The sequence below is a fragment of the Culex quinquefasciatus genome, chromosome 2 (assembly GCF_015732765.1).
Source record: "Culex quinquefasciatus strain JHB chromosome 2, VPISU_Cqui_1.0_pri_paternal, whole genome shotgun sequence".
Classification (NCBI taxonomy): Eukaryota; Metazoa; Arthropoda; class Insecta; order Diptera; family Culicidae; genus Culex; species Culex quinquefasciatus.
This window is the reverse complement of record NC_051862.1, coordinates 84,147,193-84,170,289: the sequence shown is the minus strand read 5'-3', so window position 1 is coordinate 84,170,289 and position 23,097 is coordinate 84,147,193. Positions and strand designations below refer to the sequence as shown.

At 38.2% G+C, this 23,097-nt stretch overlaps 1 protein-coding gene, 1 long non-coding RNA gene and 1 other non-coding gene across 3 annotated transcripts; all 3 read right to left on the bottom strand.

The window, feature by feature from the left end:
• Nucleotides 1-533: 533 nt before the first annotated feature.
• Nucleotides 534-18,747, bottom strand: LOC6033390 (phosphatidylserine synthase 1). Its single transcript, XM_001843793.2, has 6 exons — nt 18,062-18,747; nt 10,793-11,051; nt 10,278-10,730; nt 9,878-10,213; nt 9,725-9,809; nt 534-1,591 (listed from the first exon to the last, which is right to left on the bottom strand). The coding sequence occupies exons 1-6, from the start codon at nt 18,268-18,270 to the stop codon at nt 1,509-1,511; spliced, it is 1,425 nt and encodes a 474-aa protein (XP_001843845.1). The 5' UTR covers nt 18,271-18,747; the 3' UTR covers nt 534-1,508.
• Nucleotides 1,693-1,844, bottom strand: LOC119768215. Its single transcript, XR_005278027.1, has one exon. It is a non-coding gene; the product is annotated as a U11 spliceosomal RNA (small nuclear RNA).
• LOC119766800 lies at nt 7,946-8,821 on the bottom strand. Its single transcript, XR_005277139.1, has 2 exons — nt 8,497-8,821; nt 7,946-8,027 (listed from the first exon to the last, which is right to left on the bottom strand). It is a non-coding gene; the product is annotated as an uncharacterized LOC119766800 (long non-coding RNA).
• Nucleotides 18,748-23,097: the final 4,350 nt, after the last annotated feature.

Below are 23,097 nucleotides of genomic sequence, written 5' to 3'. Positions count from 1 at the left end.
CGGGAATTTCATTACGCCCTACTACTATTTATTTGCTACTATTATGAAATAAGTTTCTAAAAGAAGATTTTTCTACCCTTTCGGCAGTCGCATGTTTCGGCATTTCTTACAAGTGTCATTACAACGTGTACACGTACGCGACTGCCAAAGTGGTTTACTGAATTGGAAAAATACGACGAGTACCGAAAAAACAAGTTTTGCAACGAGTGGAATACTATACAACGGTTAGTAAATGGTCTCAATCTATTGTTTTTTTTTAAATGTCATCAACAAACAATAAAATACGATAAATTTAAGTTGTATGAAAAGATTTACTTTTATTTATTATCATTTATGCTTACACTAATCAATCAAAGTTGTAACGTTGTCTTTCACGCGCGAACCTTACTGACTAGAGATCTCCGAAGAAACATCATTTAACTATCTACGTACGCTGTCGGAAATCACTAATTTATACAAGTTAATTTTATTTCTTTTTTATTCTCTCTGTAAATACGTTTAACATCGCTTTACATTTGCGTTTCCTTTCTTTATTTTTGCTTTTTCTTTTCGCGTATTGATGAAGCGATTATTCAATTTGAACAAAAATGGTCTTGCTGCACAGCTTCGAAGCGGAACTCAGAAACATCAAAAAGTTGACATTCACAATTAAGATTACTAGGTGGTTGGCAGCTCGCTCGCTCTATTGGTTGCAGCTGCGCCCTTTCTTAAAATGATATGTCCATTCGGAATCTATAATCTCTCTTAGTTGTTGGAGTGGCTACGGTAAAGATCTAGTTTTAGAAAGACGTTTTAAGAAGGAAGGAAGGCTAAACTATTTCAATTCGGTTGTAGTCTATTTCGAAACATGTGCTTTTTTTGTCTGTTGGGATGACTCTGTTTTACAAGTTAAACTGTATTTTGTTAATCACATTGAATTTTTCATATCAAGGCATACATTTTTTTCATCTCTCTTTGCTCTGCGTTCAACTCTTTCCAATGTTGGCTAGAAAGCTAAAACTCTTCTTCTACGGGTTGCTTTAAACTATAAAAACAAAATTTGCATAAACTACCTAAACTAAAAGGAAAGAACAACTAAAACAATAAAGCAAATAAACTTTGAAGTAGGATTTTATCCAGTCTCTACTCAGTGTTCCCTCGAAACTGCGGTCAATTACAATCTAAAACTTATCAACAATTATTTGTTAGTGTCCACGATTTGAATCTGCGAAAAATTATAAATAAAATTTTGCAAACGTCTGGCACACAATTTTGGACGCGTTCTAACGTGTTCATCCTTTTCTACGCAAAAGTAGTCAATGTCCCTCTTTCCTTACGGGTAAAACCTATTTCCATGCATGCTGAACGTTGTGTAAATCAACCGAACCAAAAATGATCCACTGTTTTCGTTTTGGAAATGAATCTCGCACATCATTCAGTCAGATGCTCTCTCGTGTGTGTGGTGTGTGAGTGGATAATTTATCATCAGCGTAATTTTGTCTCGCTCGCTCGATCTAAGATTTGCCTCTTTAATCTTCCTTAACACTATTGTGATGAGATCTTGCTTTTTTGGTAGGAGTGGATTTAGGCGAGTTTTTGGTCGATGATTTGCCTAAAAGTAAACAAAAAAATGCAAAGGTTTAAATAAATAAGACGAAGCACTATAATCAAGCAAAAAAGGTCAATTAAAAAGATTGTTGTTCTAGTTAAGGAGAAAGCGCCGACGGAACAAGGATTCGCAGTCAACAGCTTTCTGTTGTTAAAAATTATGTGCTAGGTATGTCTTGATAACCATACCTCACCAGGCCAAGTCTGTTAAAACTCTGCCAAGTGTGCCATATAAACGTAGAGCAAGCACCCTTTTGTTAAATTGGGAGATATCAATGTTTAGAAGGTCCTCATTTAACAACTGGCTCCACTAGTGATTGCTATCGTCGTGCTGTATCATGTCGGTAAAGTAGATTTTAAGTCGAAGGGGTGAGCTAAATCAAGAGTCACTATTCCAATTGGATATTATTATTAAGGTATCTTGTTCACTACTGCTCAAAAACATTATCCACCGAAAATAAAATATCAAATGAAAATTACATAACAAACGAAAATAACATCAAACTGAACAATGCGCTCGCATTTGCATCGCTAGCCATTCGATCCTTTCAGACAACATAACTGCAGGGATATCTTGCTTAAATCATATTTGTACGGCGCAATATTGAGTGAAACCTGTTCGTGAATAAAAGCATAGTTATGGAAAGATGGAAAGAGTACTTCAACGAGCATGCAGAAGTTGATTCGAATCCGGTTAGGAGAAAGAAACGACATCGCTTGATCTGGGCCAACATCCAAGATAGAGCTGTTAGACCAAAACTGTCAGACCAAAGAGTACGTATTTCGTGAATGTTCAGTTCATTGTCAAGTACTTCAAGTTCACATCCGTGTTCGGGAAGCGCTCATGTCCAGGGTAGCCATCAGATATCAATTTTCAATTTCCCGGGTTTCAGAAAATAATTTTCCCGGGAAGTTTTTACCTCAAATTTCAATACTTTTTAATCAGACCTGAGTATCAAAATACTTTTTATATGCATACATTTGGTACAGGTTTTGGTATTTGTTTTATGTTTTTATTTTCTTTTTATGATAGCTTTCAAAAGGTTGCACTAGTTGTAAATGTGAAAGTTGTTTTTGATCGATCTAAACCCCTATTTCCAAACAGATTGGGATTTTAATCTATATCCCTGTCAATTGTTTCAAATTTAACATAAAAAATCTTAATTTTGTTCAAGAAACTATGTAAATGCTTTTTTTTTGTGGGATTTAAGACTACTGCGACCATTTAGTTGATATAAATGCTTACTGGAAAACAAGAAATGGCTTTCAGGACGTTTTTAAAATTGTTTTCATCTAAAATTCAAAATTTAGAATATGGGTAGAGATGAAAATACTTTTCAGTGTTTGTGCGAACTTTCAAGAAGACCGTTTCTTCCAAGAGTCTGCAATTCTTGCTTTCTTATGTTTTTTTATGGTTGAAATTGTATGAGTCAAACTGTGAGTACTTTCTCTTTGACAAAAACATATTATATCTTTAGTTCGGTCATACGCACAATTTTGGCAGCTGCCCAGAAAAAAATGCTATTAAAATTTAAAAAAATCGCTATCTTGAAAATGATTTTTCTGAAAGATAATGCATCTTTGGCAAAAATCAAATCTAGAAAAATGAAGTCGTAAAAGGTAAAAAGAATTTATTTTTCACATTGAAACGAAATTTGGACCATCCATAAACTGCCGCTATAATCGAGTCCGTCTCATATGTAAAAACAGCAAGCCGAGAAGACGCAAGTCAATTTTGTCCCGCCCATAAGGTTACGTGTAAGAATTTCACGAAAAAGTGAATTTTCTACGGTTTTCTTGAACAATGTACTTAAGTTTATTGGTTTTTCTGATAGTTCACATGATTTCGAAACAAACTGCATCATTAACTCAATAATGACGAAATTACATATGAGCGGCAGTAAACCACGTGGACACTTTAAAGGTGTGGGACGCGACTGTCAAGAAAAAAAAAGTTTTTTTTCTGTATGGGCTTTTGTCCACGAGGGTTTGGGAATGGAGATTTCCAGAAAAGTTGTCCACGTGGTTTATGAATAGTCTCAAGTCAGAAATTTCAAGTTTTCCGGAAATAATCATTAAGAATAATTAGAAAAATATTTCGATCATAAAAAAAAAACATATTGAATTCATTTAAGTGAAGTTGATCAAATTTTAAATAAGCTTTTATTTTTTTCTCACAACATTGGATTTTCTGAGTTTCTCTTGGTTTTCACATGTTGAAAAAAGCACTTCCAAATTATGGGGAAGTCTGATCTATCTTCAAGACTATGTTGAAGTTAGAAGATTTGATGAGTCAAAATTACTTACAATAATATATATTTTTTTTTTGAAAAGTTTTTGGAAGTAAAATCTTGTGGTTTTTGTAACTTAATTAATAATTGAAATGTTTTTAAAATCCTGACTACATCTTGTTTACATAACAGGGTATTCCATATAAAGTATCATATAAAGTACGTGGAGGCGCATGGAGAATCAAGTCAATTTTGATTTTTGTGAATAAGCCTTATTCAATGTAGTATCGCAAAATGTTTTGCATTTCTTTAACCTTGTATTATAAAAAAAATCAAAAAAGGTATTTTTCAATCCATTTTTTATAATTTTAACTTTAACTCTGGCACAACGTGTTCTTTTATGTAAAAATAACACATTTTGTTTTTTTCCCCAACAACATTTGATTTGAAACTTGTTATTATTCTGTGGATAACAAAACAATATGTAAAAAATAAACCGAAATGTTAGTTCTGAAATTTAACGGTGCACATCAACCAGAGCTTTTGTACCCAGATTTTTGTTACAGACATTTTAGTACCTTCAAAACTACGGGTACTATCGAAATAATTTTTTGTTCATGATTTTCATTTTCATTCAAAGTTTGACTAATTTAACAATTCCGTTATTGAAGGATTGGGTCCGTAAGTTTGAAGACAACAACTTCCTTCGTTGCTGTGCACCTTTAAGCAATGAAGTAATTCGTTATTTTGATTTTGATTCCTAGTTGAAGCATGAATTTGTCACAATTTGAAATAGTTTAAAGTTTTAAAAAAATACAGAGCATGCTGAACCAACAAAAAAAAAACAAAATAGAACAAATTGCATTTCTAGAGTACTTTTTCAAAAGGTCCTATGTGCAAAAACCTCAATCTGAGAAATTTGATGATAAAGTTTTGGTGCACATTTTTAAATCCCATTCAAACACGTTTGGGTATTTTTCGATTCTGAAAACGCCCAAACGGGTCTAGAGTAATGCTTTTCAAGTGTACATCTCGGGATTATATAAAAGACAAGATTACGCTTAGTTCTGACGCAATTTGGTTCATACAGCCTGTGAGTGCATATAGGACACGTTTCATAGAACAATTTTTGCACATAAGACATTGGCATTGGACTATATTCATGTGGCATTGCACATAAAACTTTATCAAATAAAATTTAAATCTCGATTTAAACAAAAACTATTTTTTTGTAATAATAATATATTTCCAACCCTCTCGCAACGTGTAGGCATCAGCTGATGAAGAGCATGAAATATTTCAATGCCTCCAGCGCGTGAGAGGAGAGAGAAGCCGTTATTTACCAATGAGCATTCTGTCAGATGGGTGGCGGGTAGGATAATTTACGATGCCAAATTAACCAATACGCCAATGTAAACAATTAATATTGTCTACTTTGGTGCATAGGATAATTTGACATGGTAAATTGTCTTATCCGCCTATCGAGCTGTGAGCGCACATAATACATTTTTTAATCTTTCGTTTTTGAAAGTTTTTGGCCCAAGTAGTGTAAACATATTATTTAACACTTATAAACAAGTGTTCCGATAGCCCCTAGCAGCACTGCATGCGCACAACTTTTATGCCAAAGTGATTACCACGTCACGGATTATTACCATGTCCGATTATCACGTCACAGTCTCACGTACCCCCTCTCCCTTGTCACACTTGCGACAACTCTCCACCCCCTTAGAGCGTGACGTACTTTATGGATGACGCCTACGGCCTAACGAAGGATGCAAGATGTTGATTCAAGAGCGGCCCTGAGAACCTTGCTCTTCGCCAAAGAATTATTCCGATCTCAGGGGTTGGATCTCCGAACGGGTTCAACGGCTGTTGCTTGGCCGAGGGGTGAGGTCAGCTTGGGACTTGAAGAGCGCAAGTCGCACAAAACTGGAATCAATTGCGTTGATCGAGATGCTTATGCGGCGGTCCGAATCGCGCGCCTCGAAGTCATGTCCCCGAGCAAGTCCAGGATCTCATCCGAGTACTGGGTAAAGTGCTCGTATGAATCGAACGCCGCTAAACTGCCAGGGCCATGAACGAGTCGGTTAGGTTGCCGACTTGATACCGTTTGGGAGGAGTCTGGAAAAACGGAAAACATCGGGTCACAAAAACAGAGGCACAGAAGAAAAACACTCGTAACGTGCTGTTGGCAGTTCATCAGCGGGACTTTGCCGGACAGCTCCAGATGCTGCAGGCAGGTCAAATCATAGGACGAGTACGCCCAATGGACGTAATCCAGCATTGCATTGCAGACTGCACGATAAGAAAGGTAGAAACGAGTAGTCGTAGAAAGGTCGAAAGGTAGTCGTGCGGAATATCCAAGATGGAAACATCCGGAAAGATCAACCACTGCAGGTTTTCGTGCTCTTAGACAGACAGATGGACTTTATCTGGTTGTGACGTAGTTCTTAAGCTGGCTGATGAGCAGCTATTAGGACCTGTCGAGCGCGAAGAGTCACAAGCGATTCTTCAGCGAGGTAAGTTCGCTCAGATTAGCAGCCAATTCCTCCGTAAAACCAGTTCGTTTATGGCTGGCTGTGAGAAAAGATCATCACGACGACGAAGCCGCGACGCACTTGTCGTACACAGAAAAAAATATGTAAATTTACACAGCACGTAATTACTGCTTCTTATGTAAACTCACTCAATGTAATGTTGAAATATGATGTAAAGAGTTAAAAGTCATGGAAATTGCTTCAATGTAAATCTAAATCTAATGTAAATCGTGAATCTAGTGGAAACGTTGAGCATGGAAACTCAAATCTGATGAATTTCTACCCGTGTTCGGCTTCCTGTAAATTCCAACTTAATGTAAATCATATATCCAATGTATTTCTGCCAAACGTTGACTTCAAAACTACCCGAACTAAAAATAGTAATATTTGGTTCTCTTTCTATCGCTCTCATACTTCGCTGGCCCACTGCCTGAGCCTCGCCCTGAACAAGTTGATGCTTTAGCCGCTCGTTTATAAAATGCGAAGATGGCTCAGTCGGCAGCGGGTAGCAGCAGTAACACCGAACATATTCTACCCGTCGTCCGTTCGATTCCAGTTCAGCGTTATTCCACTAGGCCGTCGACGAGAAAGCGTCCCCTACCTGTGAAACAACTTTTTAAAATCCGAATTTCCTTTTGCTGCCCGCTTCAATCATTTTAAAATAGAACATAGGCCACACCCTTTTCCTACTGCAATCCAAGTCGAGCTTCTCATTCCCATTGGCCAATCAGAATTTGTTGATTTGAACTAATGTAAATTTAAAAACTAATGTAAATTCCAAAACTAATGTAAATTTCCAATGAATCAAATGTAAATTTCCAATGAAGCTAATGTTAATATACATCATTTATCATGATACCTTTTGGTACATGATAAATAATGTAAATTTACAGAAATATTTTTTTCTGTGTAGTGTCCATGCTGGAACTGAAAAACCACGGCGTAGTACTGACAGATCGTGCACGGCCGCCATGCGACTGCGTATTCCGTTACGGTGACGCTGCTCTAGCTGGACGATACCCTGCGTAGTCAGGAACAACACGTCGTGATCGGAGCGCTTCTGCAGAGCCTTTGTTACATACATGTAAATCGATAAAAAAAGTCAGAGGTTGGTGTGAGCACACACTTAATTTTATAAAAAAAACTGTTATCAGGGCATTAAAATACACATTTTCATCTATTATCAAAACATATTTGAAGACATTTGGTTGTATCACTGCCGAAATATACACAGAAAAAAATATTCCTAATCATCTTTTAGTGGATTCAAAAAAAAAATCTGTAATATGACATTTTGTGATTTTCTACATGTATGTAACCCCTTAACCGCCGCAACCTCTATGTTTCCGCCCACTCCGGTGGCCTCAGAAACACTAGTCTCAGCAGCTCGTGCATTTTTGGATTCTCGGACACGTTGTCCCAAGCGGCCCAGACGACCTGCATCTGCGTGCGTAATTATGAGTTTGCCGTTGGCGAAGTTGTTGATAGCCGATCCGCCCGGGTTCCGGCAATCTTAATGTACTCGACGTTCGTCTTGAGGTTCTCTGACAGACCATGACCACGAAGCGGATGGCGCGCTCTTTTTTAAGGTTTCTAGAAGCGTCCTCCGTACCACGTCCGCCGCCGCTTGGTTGGTCGTTGTCGGGGGACCAGGTACCGTAAAGCAGTGCTGCGGGTGATGAAAAAGTAGTTTAAGGTTAAGGTTTATTAAATTTAACAGCATAACATTTCCCTCCTGAAATGTGTTAACCGGTACCGTGGCCATCCGAAGTCGTCCCTGGCCAAAAGGTGGGATGTTTTCTGGCCTTCCGGATGTTTTTTGGTCGGTTCCGTGGCCATCCGTAGGGCTTCTCTGTGCAAGAGGGATGATGCTTTTTGGCCAACCGGATGGCCACGGAACAGACAAAATCTATCCGGGCGGCCAAAAAGCATCCTCCCTTTTGGACAGGGACACCTTCCAGATAGCCACGGAACCAAGAAAACCCATCCGGAAAGCCAAATAATGGCCACGGTACCGGCAAACCCAACCCGAAAGGCCAAACAAATATTCGCCCTCTTGCACAGGGACGCCTTTCGGAGCCGATCCCATGGTCCTGGAATCATCTTTGGGAATCACGGTAATTTTCCACCCTACTTACCGTATTTTTTTGTTGCCGCAATCCTTCGCCCTCCGACACTTTTCTTTAAAAACTCAGACAGTCCACAACAATGATCTGTCCGGGATCCTATCAACCAAAACAAAAACATATTTTATGCTGTTTTATGAGTTGTTTTGGTATGTCATGCTGGGAGTCGTATCCGCCAGATTCGGGAGAGAGAGCTCATTGGTTAAATTTTGCTCTTCTCTTTTGCTGTGTCAGGCATTGAAACATTTCATACTCTCTTACAGCTGACGTCTACACGTTAACCGGAACCTAGGCAAACATTATTTTTAAAAAGATATATGGATATAAAAAAATCTATCATTACTTTCTAATTATTCAATAAAATGCGTACATACGTCGTTATTATATTAGCGTATGTGCATAATGATTAAAATATATTTAAAATTGTACATAGGTTGATTTGTTATTGTCGTATGTGCATCATTTTACTGAATGCACATAGGACACTGAGAGGTAAAACGACGTAAATTATTTTGTATGAAAATTTAAGAGAATGCTCATAGGTTATTTTGCATTTCGCTAATAATTTTAAAAATTAAATACTTAGAAGAAATCGGGTTTGAGGATAGTGTAGTTTCGGATATGCAGAACGTCATGCATTGTATAACTCAGTTTGTTTATTTTTGGCGCATAGGACCTTTTGAAAAAGTACTCTAGATTTCTAAAACTTCCTAACCTAAACAAGCTATCTAGTATCTAAATGTATCACAACTGCTCAGTGTGTTCCGAGTCTTTGGCGTAAAAGTGAGATTGCTTAAAATTCGACTAAACTGTTTGTGTAAACCGTTTCGTTTCGTGTGTTGTTTTAAAAAGCCAAACCCCCTAAACAATTTTAATCTTGATATCGTAACTGGTGCGGTTTAGATCGGGATCTTTGAGTTTACCGTGTGCATGTGCGACGAATACGGGATGTACGTAGTATTCGGGTCCTGAATGTTTGTTTGGTTGGTTTTTGTAGGTGTTGTTTTTTTTTGTGGTGGGAAAAAGAGAGAGAGAGAACAAGAACAAACGGGGTGTCTTTAAAGAAGGGGCCGCAGCTGATAAGGTCGCAAGCAATACTTGGGACGAATTGGGAAAACGAAGAAGTGTGTGGGGTGATAACGGACGAGTTCCGGATTGAAACAAATCCGGGTGTAAAGAGGGAAAGCAAAAACGAAAACGAAAATCAGCTGAGCGAGTCATACGACTGTGTGTTACGTACCTTTGGAATCACCTGATAAGACGGCTGAATCTTTGAACTCTCTGCTGGGCTGCTTCACTGGGGAGGAATCCTGCGAGTCATCACCCTAAAAGAAGAAGATTTGCTTGAGTCACATCCGCAATCTCACGCGCCGCAGACTTGGTTCAGACTTACGTCCACGTATTTGTGCCAAAGCATGCAGCTGTACACGAACATGATCGAGATGACGGCCTGGATGAACAGCCAAAAGACGATGTTCTTGACCTGGGTGCGCTCGAACAGCTCCCGGCCGTTCTTGATGCACAGGATGGCCTCGGAGATTAGGATGGCGATGTACACCCAGCACTGCGTTCCCAGCCGCTTGCAGCGGGTGTCCGTTACGTAGATGTAGTACTGCCGGACCGAGGGCGCCGTGAACAGACCGACAAAGACGAGCCGCCCAATGACCACCGGATGGGACGGAGGCATCTCGAAGATGTGCTTCAGGAAGAAGGTGTTCAACTCAGTCAACTGAAACGACGGAGAGATGTTCGTTGAAATTGGTGCCACATTCACCCGCGAAAAATCATCCCACCTGCCACAGCAGCACCAGCTGGCTCACGGCGAAGAACCGCATGTACGTACTGGTCGGGTCGAGCCAACGCACGTGCGCCCAGCTCTCCGGCGTAAACTGCAGCACCGCCCGCTTCAGCTTCCCCGTGGTCGACGAAATGTCCCGAATGCTGGCCCACTTGTACTCGCGCATCTCGAGCAGCTTGCAGAACTTGAGCCCGCACCAGATGCCGAACCCGTTGCAAACCAGCACGTCCAGAATGAGCGCGTCCCACCAGCACTCGGCAAAGTTGGGCAACAAATGGGCGAACGTAATCTCCGTAATTTCCCACATGACCGAAATGGCCCACAGGATGCCCATGTGCCGGATCAGAACCGCCTTAAATGCCCACCCGAGGTAGTGTCCCACCGCGAACACGTCCACGTGCGACCAGATGCGCTCCAAACTCACGTCCGAGCAGTTTGCGGCGTAGTCCTGGAAGGAGAAGAACCAAAATCAATCCCAACCTCAAACCTTTTTACCGAAATCAAACAAACCTTGTCCATGTCGATGTGAAACGCGCGCAGCGTCGGATCGAACCAGTAGAATATCCCCATGATGGACTTGTAGTCCTGGAACATGAGAAATAGCAGGAACAGCAAATATAGCACCGATAACCCGAATAGCATGCGCCACACGACGGGATGGGGTCGGGTGAAGGGTCCGTTCGGGAACGCCAGCACCGAGATGATCAGGAAGAAGAAGATTACGCACACCATGCCGGCCCAGATGTTCTCCTGGACGTCCGTTTGGTCGCTGTGTTTGGGTGAAGGGAGAAGTAACAAAAAAATAAACTATTGACACGATTTATTGTTGTATACAGGCAGAGATGTTAAAGTAACCCTTCCCATATCATTGAAACCCAAAAGGCACACCGATGGATGAAAGATTAGGTCAATTGGGTCCTAAAATTAAGCTAACGTTGCTGATATTATTAGGTTTTACGCCGACTCGGTTTTGAGGTTAGAAATTTGACAGCTTGGCTGCACTGTTTACATTTTTTGCACGTGTGTCTCAGTAAAAATGTGTGTGCGTATGCGCTCGTCACATCACGCTGTAAAACCTAATTGTTCACATATTAGGTTTAACGCCGACTCGATTTGGAGGTTTGAAGGAGTGCACTATTTACATGGACTTAGCACAGTTCGAGGCGGTCGTCGATTTTATTCGGGGAAATTCGTCGACAATCGACGAAGACCATGTAAACAGTGCACACGAGCTGTCAAATGACGTCACGGTGTAAAACCTAATTATTGTGAGTACAATGACCTTTTGTACGACCACAAAAAGTTTAAAATGGATTTTTAAATCTATTTTGAAAAATTAACCTCGCGGTCCTTCCTGACAGAAAAGGTCCTACTTTTCAGCTCGTTCCAAGTGAACCATAGTTGATCCATCGAAAAAGTCGACTTTTTTCTGAATAGGTCCTATAAACATAAGAAAGACAATAGTTTATAGGACCTTTTGAAAAAAAAACTCTGGATATGTTGTTTTGTTTTTGTCTCTGATTTCTACTTTAAAAAAAACCCTTGTACAGTCGATTGCAAACTTTGTAAAACCCATTTAAGAACGATTTATGTATTAACAAAAAAATCAATAAGAACACTTTCAGAATTAAAAATGAGAATGTTGGGACACTTCAGGATTTTTTATTTGTATATTCATTGATATTTAGCATTTTTTGCAGTAGTATAACTGTAATAATGTTTGTTTGTTCATGAAACAAAAAAAGAGCTTTGTTTTTGACTAAAGGAGCTATTACACTATACGGCAAACAAACAAACAAACTCGCACTTTTCAACAGTTTGCCTGCTTTGTTTGCCTGCCTGGATTTGTTTGAACAAACGTCAGCCTGCATACATTTTGCCTTGTTTGCGAGTTTGGCAAACTGTCAAACACGAAAAAGTGCGAGTTTGTTTGTTTGTTTGCCATAGTCTAATAGCTCCTTAAGTTTATTAAAATAATATTTAAACTCAACTATATAAAAAAGCTTGATTTAAACTGTTATGTTGTTTTGTTTCATTTTGTCACATTGCTTTTTTTTTTAAATTCCAAACTGGAAGTTGGCAATAGTTTTTGTTTTAATTTCTTTTGACAAATGTATGAAGCCAATAATATTTTTTTCAACCAACAAAGTTTTTTGATTTTTTTTTGGAATATTCAATTCAATTCAATTCATGTTTATTTGTTGAACTAATCAGAATACAATTTGCTTAACTAATAACTGAATGCAGAGTTTTGGAGATCCTTACAACTACAAATAAATTCAAATATAATCGATTGGATGAAATAAATTCAGTTTCAGTCGGTTAAGCGAGAGCAGAAAAAACTTTCTAAAATAACTGCTACTATTACTATGGAAAGAGAAGGAGGATAGGAAAGCTTAAAAATATATCACAGAAAAAAAAATCAGTTCGTTACTGAAGGCGAAGACTGTTCCACAGTGTGTGAGCTTGCACCTATGCAGGGCATAGGTACTTCCCCATCAGCTCTTGCAGCGCGAAGAACTGCTCCAGCTTGTTTCGGCAAGTGCTGAGTCGCGTATGCATGTCCCTCGCAAGGGAGAGGAATTCGGTGAGGGTGGTATGGCGATTGTCAACGCTCCATACAAAAAAGCTTTTTTTTTGTGCGGACAATTGTCCACGCGCAAGGGGGTTTGGAATTTCCAGAAAAGTATCCACGTGGTTTGTTGATGGTCCCTTAACTCACCTTTGCATTGAAAAAAAAATTATAAAAATACGGAGAACTATATAAATCAATATTATTTTTTTTTTAACAAACATCAAAATTTTCTAAATTTTAAAAGGTAGCTTGATAAACATTTTTTTTAGAGGTGGGCAGAAACAGAGCGGCTCGCTCATAGAGCCGGTTCACTAAAAAGAGCGAACAAACCATGGCTTATACAAAAAGAACCGCGGTTCTTTTTTAAACTCCAGTCTATTGACAGAACCGTTCCAAGTTGGAATGATTTAGAGCTTGTGTTCCAACAAATTGTAGTAGTAAATTTGTTTTTGAGGAATGAAAATGCAACTTCAAATACTACAATGCTTATAAACCAGGGGTGACCAAAGTATGGTCCGCGGGCCAAACGTGGCCCGCGAGGTTATATTTTGTGGCCCGCGGACCCATTTTGAATGATCATGTAAAATGGCCCGTTGACCACTTGTAAAGTGATTTTTTACTTTTTCAAAATTAAGGTTCATTTTAAACTTTTATATGCTAATCTTTTTTATTTTTTGTTAATAAAACAAACTTATGATTTATCAATATTTTGATCCCACCTTTAGGATACAAATAATTTGTTCAAAATATTTTATAATTAAAACAATTTCACACGTTTCAATGTGAGTGAAACTAGTAAATATCGTCAAAACTTTCATCAAACATTTTTAGAAATATTAAAAAAAAGTTCAAGTTTGACTTAGTAATAGTAATATTTGCAAAAATTTAAGTTTTCTTTATTAATTTGCAAGTCATAATGACCCTTTTATGAACTGACCCTGAAACTTACATTGCACTTCCTTCGGGACTACCAGCTGATTCAGGCAGACAAATTGTGGAAATCTGAGGATCAAGTTTGTTGCAAATATTTTACAGAGCTTTCGTCGATCAAAAAATTTGCTCAAAAAACAGGAGCAAAAATATAAAATTGGTTCAAAAAACAAGGAGCAAAAATATATTTCCAAAAACACTTTTTTTTGTGTGGCGTAACGCAAAGGATTTCCGTTTGGTTCTAGCAGTTCTATTTATCAAATGCAATATCCTTCCTACCCCATCCAATCTACCATGTCCTTAATCCAAATTCCCCCCCCCCCCGCTCCTCCCTCTTCCCCCTCCATTAATAATAATAATTACTTGCCAAATTTACACTTACACACCCAACCACAACTCATTCGGAGCGTTTGGTACGGTATGTCCACGCATCCTTCCTCCCTTGCTGATTCTGTGAAATGTGATACGTTCTCAGAATCTGTCTCTGCGGTTAATGCAACGCAGTAGGCCTGGCCGCTTTAATTTTTGCAATACATGTTAGGGGTTTTTCGGATGTAATGCAATCATTAATATTGACAAGAAAGGACTTGGGCGTAATCTAACCAAAAGTTCTTCCAGAATGCTTTCTTCGGACTGTCTGCGCTTGAGTTCGATTAGATTAGATTAGATTTTAAAAAAAATAAGTGCAATCATCTGAAATTAATTAAATATGCATTCCTTTGCATTTAGAATCATTTGAGCATGTTTAAGTTTATGAAATATAATTTGAATTTCAGTGAATTTTTGTTGAAATAAATAAGGCCGATGCAAATATTTAAAAAAGTTTTTGTCCCTCGGTCCTGGCCGAGGTCAAGGGGGGGGGGCAAAAAATAAAAAAATATAAAAATTTAAATAACAAGCCATAGTCTTCACATTTAAATGAAAAAAGTGTTTTGAAATGCATTTTACACTAGTTCAGTTGTTTTGCAATCATTAGTTTTCAAAAAATCTAAGATCTGACAAAAACAAAAATTGTATCGAAAAAAAGATTTTGCATCGAAAATTTTCAAAAATATCTTAAGATTTTTTAATAAACCCAAACATGCTAAAAATAATTTTAAACGCATAAGAATGTATTTTAATTTGATTTCAGCTGGTTGCACTTGAATTTTCCTTGAAATTTTGAAGTTTATTGTAAAAATATTTTTCTTGCCCCCTGATTTTGAAGGGGGTGACAAAAACTTTTAAAAATATTTGTACCAGCCTAAATGTTTTTCGCTAAAATGTTTTTTTTGTCGAATCTTTTTTTTTATTTGAAAATGAAGATTGCAGTTTAACTATACGGAAGCTTAAAACATTTGCATTGTTCAACATGTTATGTCACCATTTTTGAAATATAAAAACAAAACTTTATTTTTTTTTAAAACACTGGTACATTTAGCTTAAAACTTTTTTTTCAAATACCTGAAACAATAAAATCAACAATATCGATAGAAAACCGTTATTTTGTGGTTTCTATTATTTTGAATTGATATTTTTTTAAATAACGGAAATTAAATCTTTGAAATTAAAATAACATTTTTTGTCAATTTGGCCCGCAAGCTCATTTGAGCTTCAAATTTGGCCCGGCCTCGAAAAACTTTGAGCACCCCTGTTATAAACAAAATTAAAATTGTCTCAAATGTATCTTCTTCCGAATATGTGGGATGACTGTACTTGAAAAAGTACACATGACTCATTAGGGTGTAATATCAAAATCGATTTTCCAGCACAGCAATTTTTCAGTTCCTTTTGGGGTCCTAAACAACTCCCCAAACTTTGGGAACGATTGGTTTAGTCCTCACTTTGCGCAAACCGATTAAATTTTCCATATAAATTTGTATGGGAAAACCCATTGATATTTATAAAATCCACGTTTCACGCTGTACTAAAATCGGATTCATATTCGGATGCTCTGAAATGTGCTCTACAACTTTCCCGAAGAGAGTATGGTGCTAGCTTGTCCCTGAAAGAAGATACAGCGTCCTCAAAACTCGTCTAAAACGTGATTTTCGAGCAAAAAACACGTTTTAGACGAGTTTTGAACACGTTGTATCTTTTTATAGGAGCAAGTTAGCACCATACTCTCTTCGGGAAAGTTGTAGAGCACCTTCCAGAGCATCCGAATATGAATCAGGTTTTAGTACAGCGTGAAACGTGGATTTAATAAATATCAAAATCCAAAAAAAATGGCTTTTCCCATACAAATTTATATGGAAAATTTAATCGGTTTGCGCAAAGTGAGGACTAAACCAATCGTTCCCAAACTTTGGGGAGTTGTTTAGGACCCCAAAAGGAACTGAAAAATGGTTGTGCTCGCTAAATTTGGACAACTTTATTTTTTTTCCATACAATCATATTACACCCTAATGACTCATGTGTACTTTTTCAAGTACATACTTTAGGTTAAAAAGGGCAGGCTTTTTTCCGACATTTTGAGAGCTGATATTTCGTCGGGAGGTCTATTGCAACAACTTTCTCATCAACATACATTAAAGACTCTAAATAGCATTAGTTGCGGAACGCAAATGGCGCACCCCTTGGACATTGCTGTGCGTATACCGAAGTTGTGAGTATTTTGTGTTATTGTGAATTATTTGTTAATTAGGATATTTTATCCATTAGTGGACCCTCTTAAGGTTTTTTTCATGATGCAATAAAATAACAGTTTTAAGCGGGCATTTTAATAGAAATCATTTATTTGGCATGTTCTGCATCATTCAAAACAATGTTGACTGACATTAACTTGTTATTTTCGCAAAAATAAGCGTTTTGGTTTAAAATAAATCAAAACTAGCAAGCAAGCGAAATAAGCGGTTCCTGAAAAAAGCAGTTTTGCTCACCTCTAATATTTCTACACGAATTACTGGATATTATGACATTTCAAAAGAATAATAAGACCAAAGCTTATGTTTATGTCAAAAATGGTCCAAAAAATCTGGGGACAAAATTTTTTTTTCAAGAAACTTCAAAAATTTCCATGAAAATAGATGTTTTATTATAAAATTTTCGTCAATACTTCGATATTTTGGAAACTAATGATTGCAAAACAACTGGCCAGGTGTATAATGCATTTTAAAACACCTTTTTCATTAAAATGTTGAAACCATGGCCCCTTATTAAAATTCTAAAACTTTTTTTTTATTTTAACACGGATTGTTTTTAATTTCCGTCCGAAATAAAAATTAAGAGTTGTTTCATTTTTGAAAAAAAAAATCAGATAAATATATTGTTGATTTTGTAGTTGTAGTTTCGCTATTATTGCTGAAAGCCTGTTTCTTTAATTTATTTAGAAAATTTGACTTTTTGTAGAAAGATTTTGGTTCAGAATCATTCCTTGGACAAGAAATGCCTATTATTTGATATCCAAACTACTCGTTTAAAAAAAAATGCTTAGAAATACAAATTTAAACAAGGAATTGAAGGTGGATAAGCAACTGTCTTTGTCAAGTTGAATTTTCTTTAAGAAAATGTTCTTCATTTCTCAAGCACGTTGAACAATTCCTGTTTGGGTTGATCAGTTCAAACAAAGAATAATTCTCAAACACTAAAATTGGTCAAAAAGAACCGACACATATTTCGAACCTTAGACTTAGTCTTAGTCTACAATCAATCATTTTATAAACAGCTATGAAGAAAGGTGTCATAAGCCAACCCTTTGATTCTCCCTAGCGTGCGGACATTATTCTCTGAATTGGCATTAATTTGTCATGTTTTTTCCCCTAGTTCTAATCTGGAAAGTCCTATGAAACACTATCGAAGCACAATCTTGATTGCAATAATTTCGGCAGCTCTACCGCAAATCAAATCAATTCTCCAACATTTTTCCATTATAGTTCGCATTGTCACGAGACATCACGCTTCGAAAATCGACTTCTAGGCCGAACAGTGCCGCGCGCCTAGAATCCGTGTGACGACGATAACAGAACGAACGCCGCAAAAAGCACATTGCAAAGGAGGGAACAACACAACAAAACCCCGACACACGAGAGAATATCGGATGACGGGTGGCCAGAGGTCGGAACCGCACACACAAAAACACAAAAGACTGGTCGCGGTCGTGGTTGTGTGCGATTGCCGATCGATTATCTAACACCCCGCGCGCCACACCGCAAAAGCGCGGGTTCGAACTCAGTGTGGGAAGCGGGCAGGCAGGCCTTGCTTCTGCTCCTGCTAATTAAATCAACCCCAATTGTCCGAAATTATGGAACGTGATTGGGGTGTGCCCTTGAGCGAGACTCTTGCGGGACACTTACCGGACGAAGGCAAAGTACATCACGCCAAAGATGGACACGGCCAGCAGCGTGATGGTGTGGGGCTTGTAGAAAAAGTTGAGCGAAATGTCGTCCACCGGCCGTTCGTTAATGTACTTGAACTCGTTGATGGTCGTCGGATCGCGACCGGCGGATTGCTGGTGGGCCGGAGAGTTCCCGGCCAGCGAGGACGGCGGCGTTCGTTTCTTCATCTTTCGTCGATCTCGCAGCTCGATGACACCGTCCGGAATGTTCCACTCGTCCAGCTGCGGTTTATCCCGTGGTCCAATCACCGTGGCTAATCTACTGCAACTGATCTGCTACTGCTACGAAACGCTTCCCTCCTAATCTACGGCCAGCAACAATGTGTCTTTATTACGTTATCAGCTTCTAAAGAGGGAGGAGGCAGGTTCTCTCTCTCACTCCCGGCTTGCGTTTGACGTTTCTCCGCGATCGATCGATCGACTCAACTTTCACGCGAGCTCGCGACGGAACAAATTCATCACGCCACCGTCGTGACAGCCGCGGATCATTTTCGCAAACGGGAAAAACAATCCTTTCCACCTCACCGAACACAAATCCTGTTTTTCTTCCTTTTTTCTGCGACACAGGACACAAAACTTTTGGATTAGAAAATTTTCAGCATGCCACACTGCGACCGCCACCAGCGCAAACTGACAGGAGCAAGGCGAGAGAAACCCCACTTTTTGGGTGAGAGAGCGTGCGTGCGGGTGATTACATCACACAAGCACATGTAAACACACCAGTGGGTGGTGTGCGTCCTGTGCGTCCCGCGTGGATGACGTTTCCAAATGTGACAGAACTTGTGCCGGGTTGGCGTGGGACTACGCTGGTCAGTTTATCTGCGGGCTCGACATGCAGAAATCTGCAGATAAATTGAAAAGTCGTTTTCTTTTTTATGTTACACTGGTAAACAGCATTACAATTTTTTCAGTTCACTTTTACACACTTGTATGGGATTTTTCAGTTCAAGTAGGATTATACACTTTCGTGTAATCATACTTGAACTGAAAAATCCCATACAAGTGTGTAAAAGTGAACAGAACAGTCACTGAGCAAAACTTACACAGCTCAACGAAGTGTTCTACACATGATCTGGCCCTGCTGTACAGAGCACTCAAATATCAATCGCAAAACACTTGAAATTTCGGTGATTGGCTATGAAATAATGTCAATAGCCAAACACTTGAATTTTAAATGGTGTTGAAAAATAAAAGTACGTACAAGCGATTTACAGGTTCTCGCTTGCGAGTCGTGCACGCTACCACTGCGCCGGCCGGCCAGTTGAAGACGGGAGAGTTTTTTGTGCTATTGGTTCTTGCCTCGCTTCTAGCCTTCGATGAAAGCTGCGCAAAAATCAATCAGTGAAACACATTACATTCATGCGGATAATCACGTTGACTTTGAATAGTGCCTGTTTTGGGTAGATCTTAAGATCATTTTCAAGTGTTTTGCTCATCACTTTGAATAGTTTAAGACGGTGGGACAAATTCATGAGCAAAACAATTGAAAAGCTTGAGCCACCCGAATGAAAATAACATGTTAAAAAATACCAAAAAGTCAACCGCCCAAACACTTGCATTTGATAGTGTTTTGGATTGATGTTGAAACACAAACCAATTAGATCTACGATGTGACTTTATTCAATCATTCAAGTGTTTGGGCACTTGAATAAAAATTGTGGCATATTTTCAGTGGTGTGTAATGTTGATTATCAGTGTACATGAACGAAAGATTATTGGTCATTTTCGAAAGCTAAAAACTTTTCAGCAAAAAAATCCTAAAAATATGGCGCCTTCGGGAAAGTGTTTCTAAATTTAATGAAGGTCCTAAATCTGAGAATTTACAAAGATTGGTCGACCATTGCGCCCTACACAGGTACTGAAACAGTTGCTTTTCTCCATGCATTTTGACGATTTTTCCCATACAAACTTCGTGCGATTAGAGGAAGGGGTTCCCGTGATCAGAATGAGCTCAAATTTGGAATTTAGCCTATAGGCTAGTGATGGGACAATTTTTGATTTCCCGGGAAAATCCGATTTTGGATCACCCTAATATAGCTTCGCAAAATAAAGCAGAAATTAGCATGAGCATGAGCATGAGAGACCACCCATGGTTGCCCCTCCGTTGCTTAACAGAACCGTAATATCCTTTCAGCAATACTGATCATAGGCTTCGACGATCTAGTGGTGTTTCCCTTATTAACAGCATGTATGAATGCGCCGAAAAGATAAAACACCATGATTGCTAAAGCTAGATCAGTTGCGAATAGGTAACAGTTATTGGCCACCAATGGCGCCCGCCATATTAGTTTGTAGATCTCAATTTTAAGGGACGGGAATGTTAGCGCAGGTTGCTACTCAATTGCTACTATGGCAGCTGGTTTGCCCTGTGCTTACACCCCACGAGCGCCAGGAACCTGAAAATGTGTTAGTAGGATAGGGTGTTTGGTCTGGATTCATCATAGAAGATGATGATGCGACCCAAAATCATAGTGTTTGTTGAACGGTATTATGTATTATTCTCAAGGCAAGCAATCGGATCCTGCGGATGAGACATTTCCCGTTTATCAGTTGTAAAATTTTAAATGAAATGGCTTAAACTTAGACAGCCGGCTGTGGAAAGATAGAACCCAGATCATTTGTAATCAAAGAAAGAAGAATTTAACAGTGTAACTTTTAAATTGAGATGTTTTTTACGAGTTTTACATGATTGATGTTGGGGTACTATTACTGATTAACGAAGCGAACGACGAGTTACGATGTTTATAGAGCTGAAATGGTATGATAAGGTTTTGTTGTCGTTGCACACCGACGACGAACGCGAAAAAATCATGCGACCCGACGGAAAGGCATCGCAAATTGGACTGAATCAACTGTCATCGATGACAACCAGATCCAGCCGCAATAGCTTCGCAAAATAAAGCAGAAATGCATCTTAAGTTCTTTTTTGTTTATTGATTCCACTATCATTATTTAATATGTTGTTCGAGTTTTTTGTCCTTTCTTAATTTATCTTTATTATTTTTAGTCCTTTCTGATTTAAGGCTGGTATGCTGATCGGAAGGAACGCAAAACTCCATATAAAAAAACGCCCAAGAAACGGTCAAGGAAAGGATCACGAAAAGATTTTTCTTAAGCGGTACGCATCTGAAAAGTAACAGAAACGGAAAGATTGCGTTTGACGTTTCTTCGCGCAGTGCTTGTTTGTAATATGTTTTGATGAAAAAATCAAAGAATTGTAATTTTCCATTTTGAATGCGACTGATAATTACAAACGTTTTAATAATTTTGTATTGGGTATAAAAATATTTAAAATTCCCGCCGAATCTTAAAAAGCAGAATATTGAAATTAAAAGGGGAGATTCAGTTTTTTTGGTCGAAATAGAGTAAAAAAACGTTACTTAATCCACCTTTAGGTGGTTGGTGCCTTCCTCACATTCATAAAGTCAATACATTCAGTAAAAATAGCAACATTCCCTTAAAATGTTTAACAAATCAACTTTATTACTCATTTCATTTGATAGGGTTCGCAGACCTTCAATTTTTCTGGTTCATCGGCAAGGTCTGATAAAAAAAATACCTATCCAACGATAGTTCACATGGAAGATTCAGACAATATTTCTATCACAATATCTGAGATCCGGCCTTCGAAAAGTATATAAATAACACTTAAGTGCCAATAACTTTTGATAGGGTTGTCAGATCCTTGATGTTTTAGGCTCATTTGAAAGGTCTTTCGATTATCTAACTAACGATGGGTCGCATGATGGACCCGGACATCATTTTCATTGAAATATCTGAGATCCGGCCTCTAAAAAGTGTATAAATAACACTTAAGTACCAATATCTTTTGATAGGGTTGTCAGATCCTTGATGTTTAAGGCTCATTTGAAAGGTCTTTCGATTATTTAACTAACGATGGGTTGCATGATGGACCCGGACATCATTTTCATTGAAATATCTGAGATCCGGCCTCTAAAAAGTGAATAAATAACACTTAAGTGCTTATAACTTTTGATAGGGTTGTCAGATCCTTGATGTTTTAGGCTCATTTGAAAGGTCTTTCGATTATCTAACTAACGATGGGTCGCATGATGGACCCGGACATCATTTTTATTGAAATATCTGAGATCCGGCCTTTGAAAAGTGTATAAATAACACTTAAGTGCTAATAACTTTTGATAGTGTTGTCACATCTTCAATGTTTTGGGCTCATTTTAAAGGTCTTTTTAATACCTTTCTGAAAATGTATAACATGATAGGGTTTCTTGCAAAAACCACCCTTTTTACGATCTTCCGGACATACGCCAAAATCGTTTTTTTAGCATAACTTTTGAAGTACTTAACTAAACTTGCTGGTTATAAATAGAGACCTATGGGACCCCAAGACGGATCGAATGAGACTAATACGGTCAAAATCCGTTCATCCAGTCCGGAGATAATCGAGTGACAATTTTTTTGTCCACCCACCTACACACATCCACACAGACATTTGCTCAGAACATGATTCTGAGTCGATAGGTATACGTGAAGGTGGGTCTACGAGGTCGAATTAAGAAGTTCATTTTTCGAGTGATTTTATAGCCTTTCCTCAGTAAGGTGAGGAAGGCAAAAAGAAGTTGTATTTATAGATGTCGGCCATCGTGTCACCAACTATTTATTGCTAGCACCAAACAGCTACCTCTGGATTATGAGTCCCCTGCGCTGCCCGATTGATCCACACTCCCGGGTTCAAAATGAAGTAAATCGGAGTGAAATTAAACTTGACAATAATCATACCAATACCTATGTTTTCACTAAAAATACAATAATAATCTGAAATTTTGAAATCAAACCAAACAATAAATTCAAAAATATGAAAAGTAAACATTTCAGAAATTTCAAAAAACAATTTTTTTTAAAATAATAAAGAAAATTTCAACAAAAATCTGAAATTTGGAAATTCTAAATTAAAAAAAATATGCAGAATTGAATAATAATTATAATATTAAAGTTTTTATAAATTCAATAGCTCCA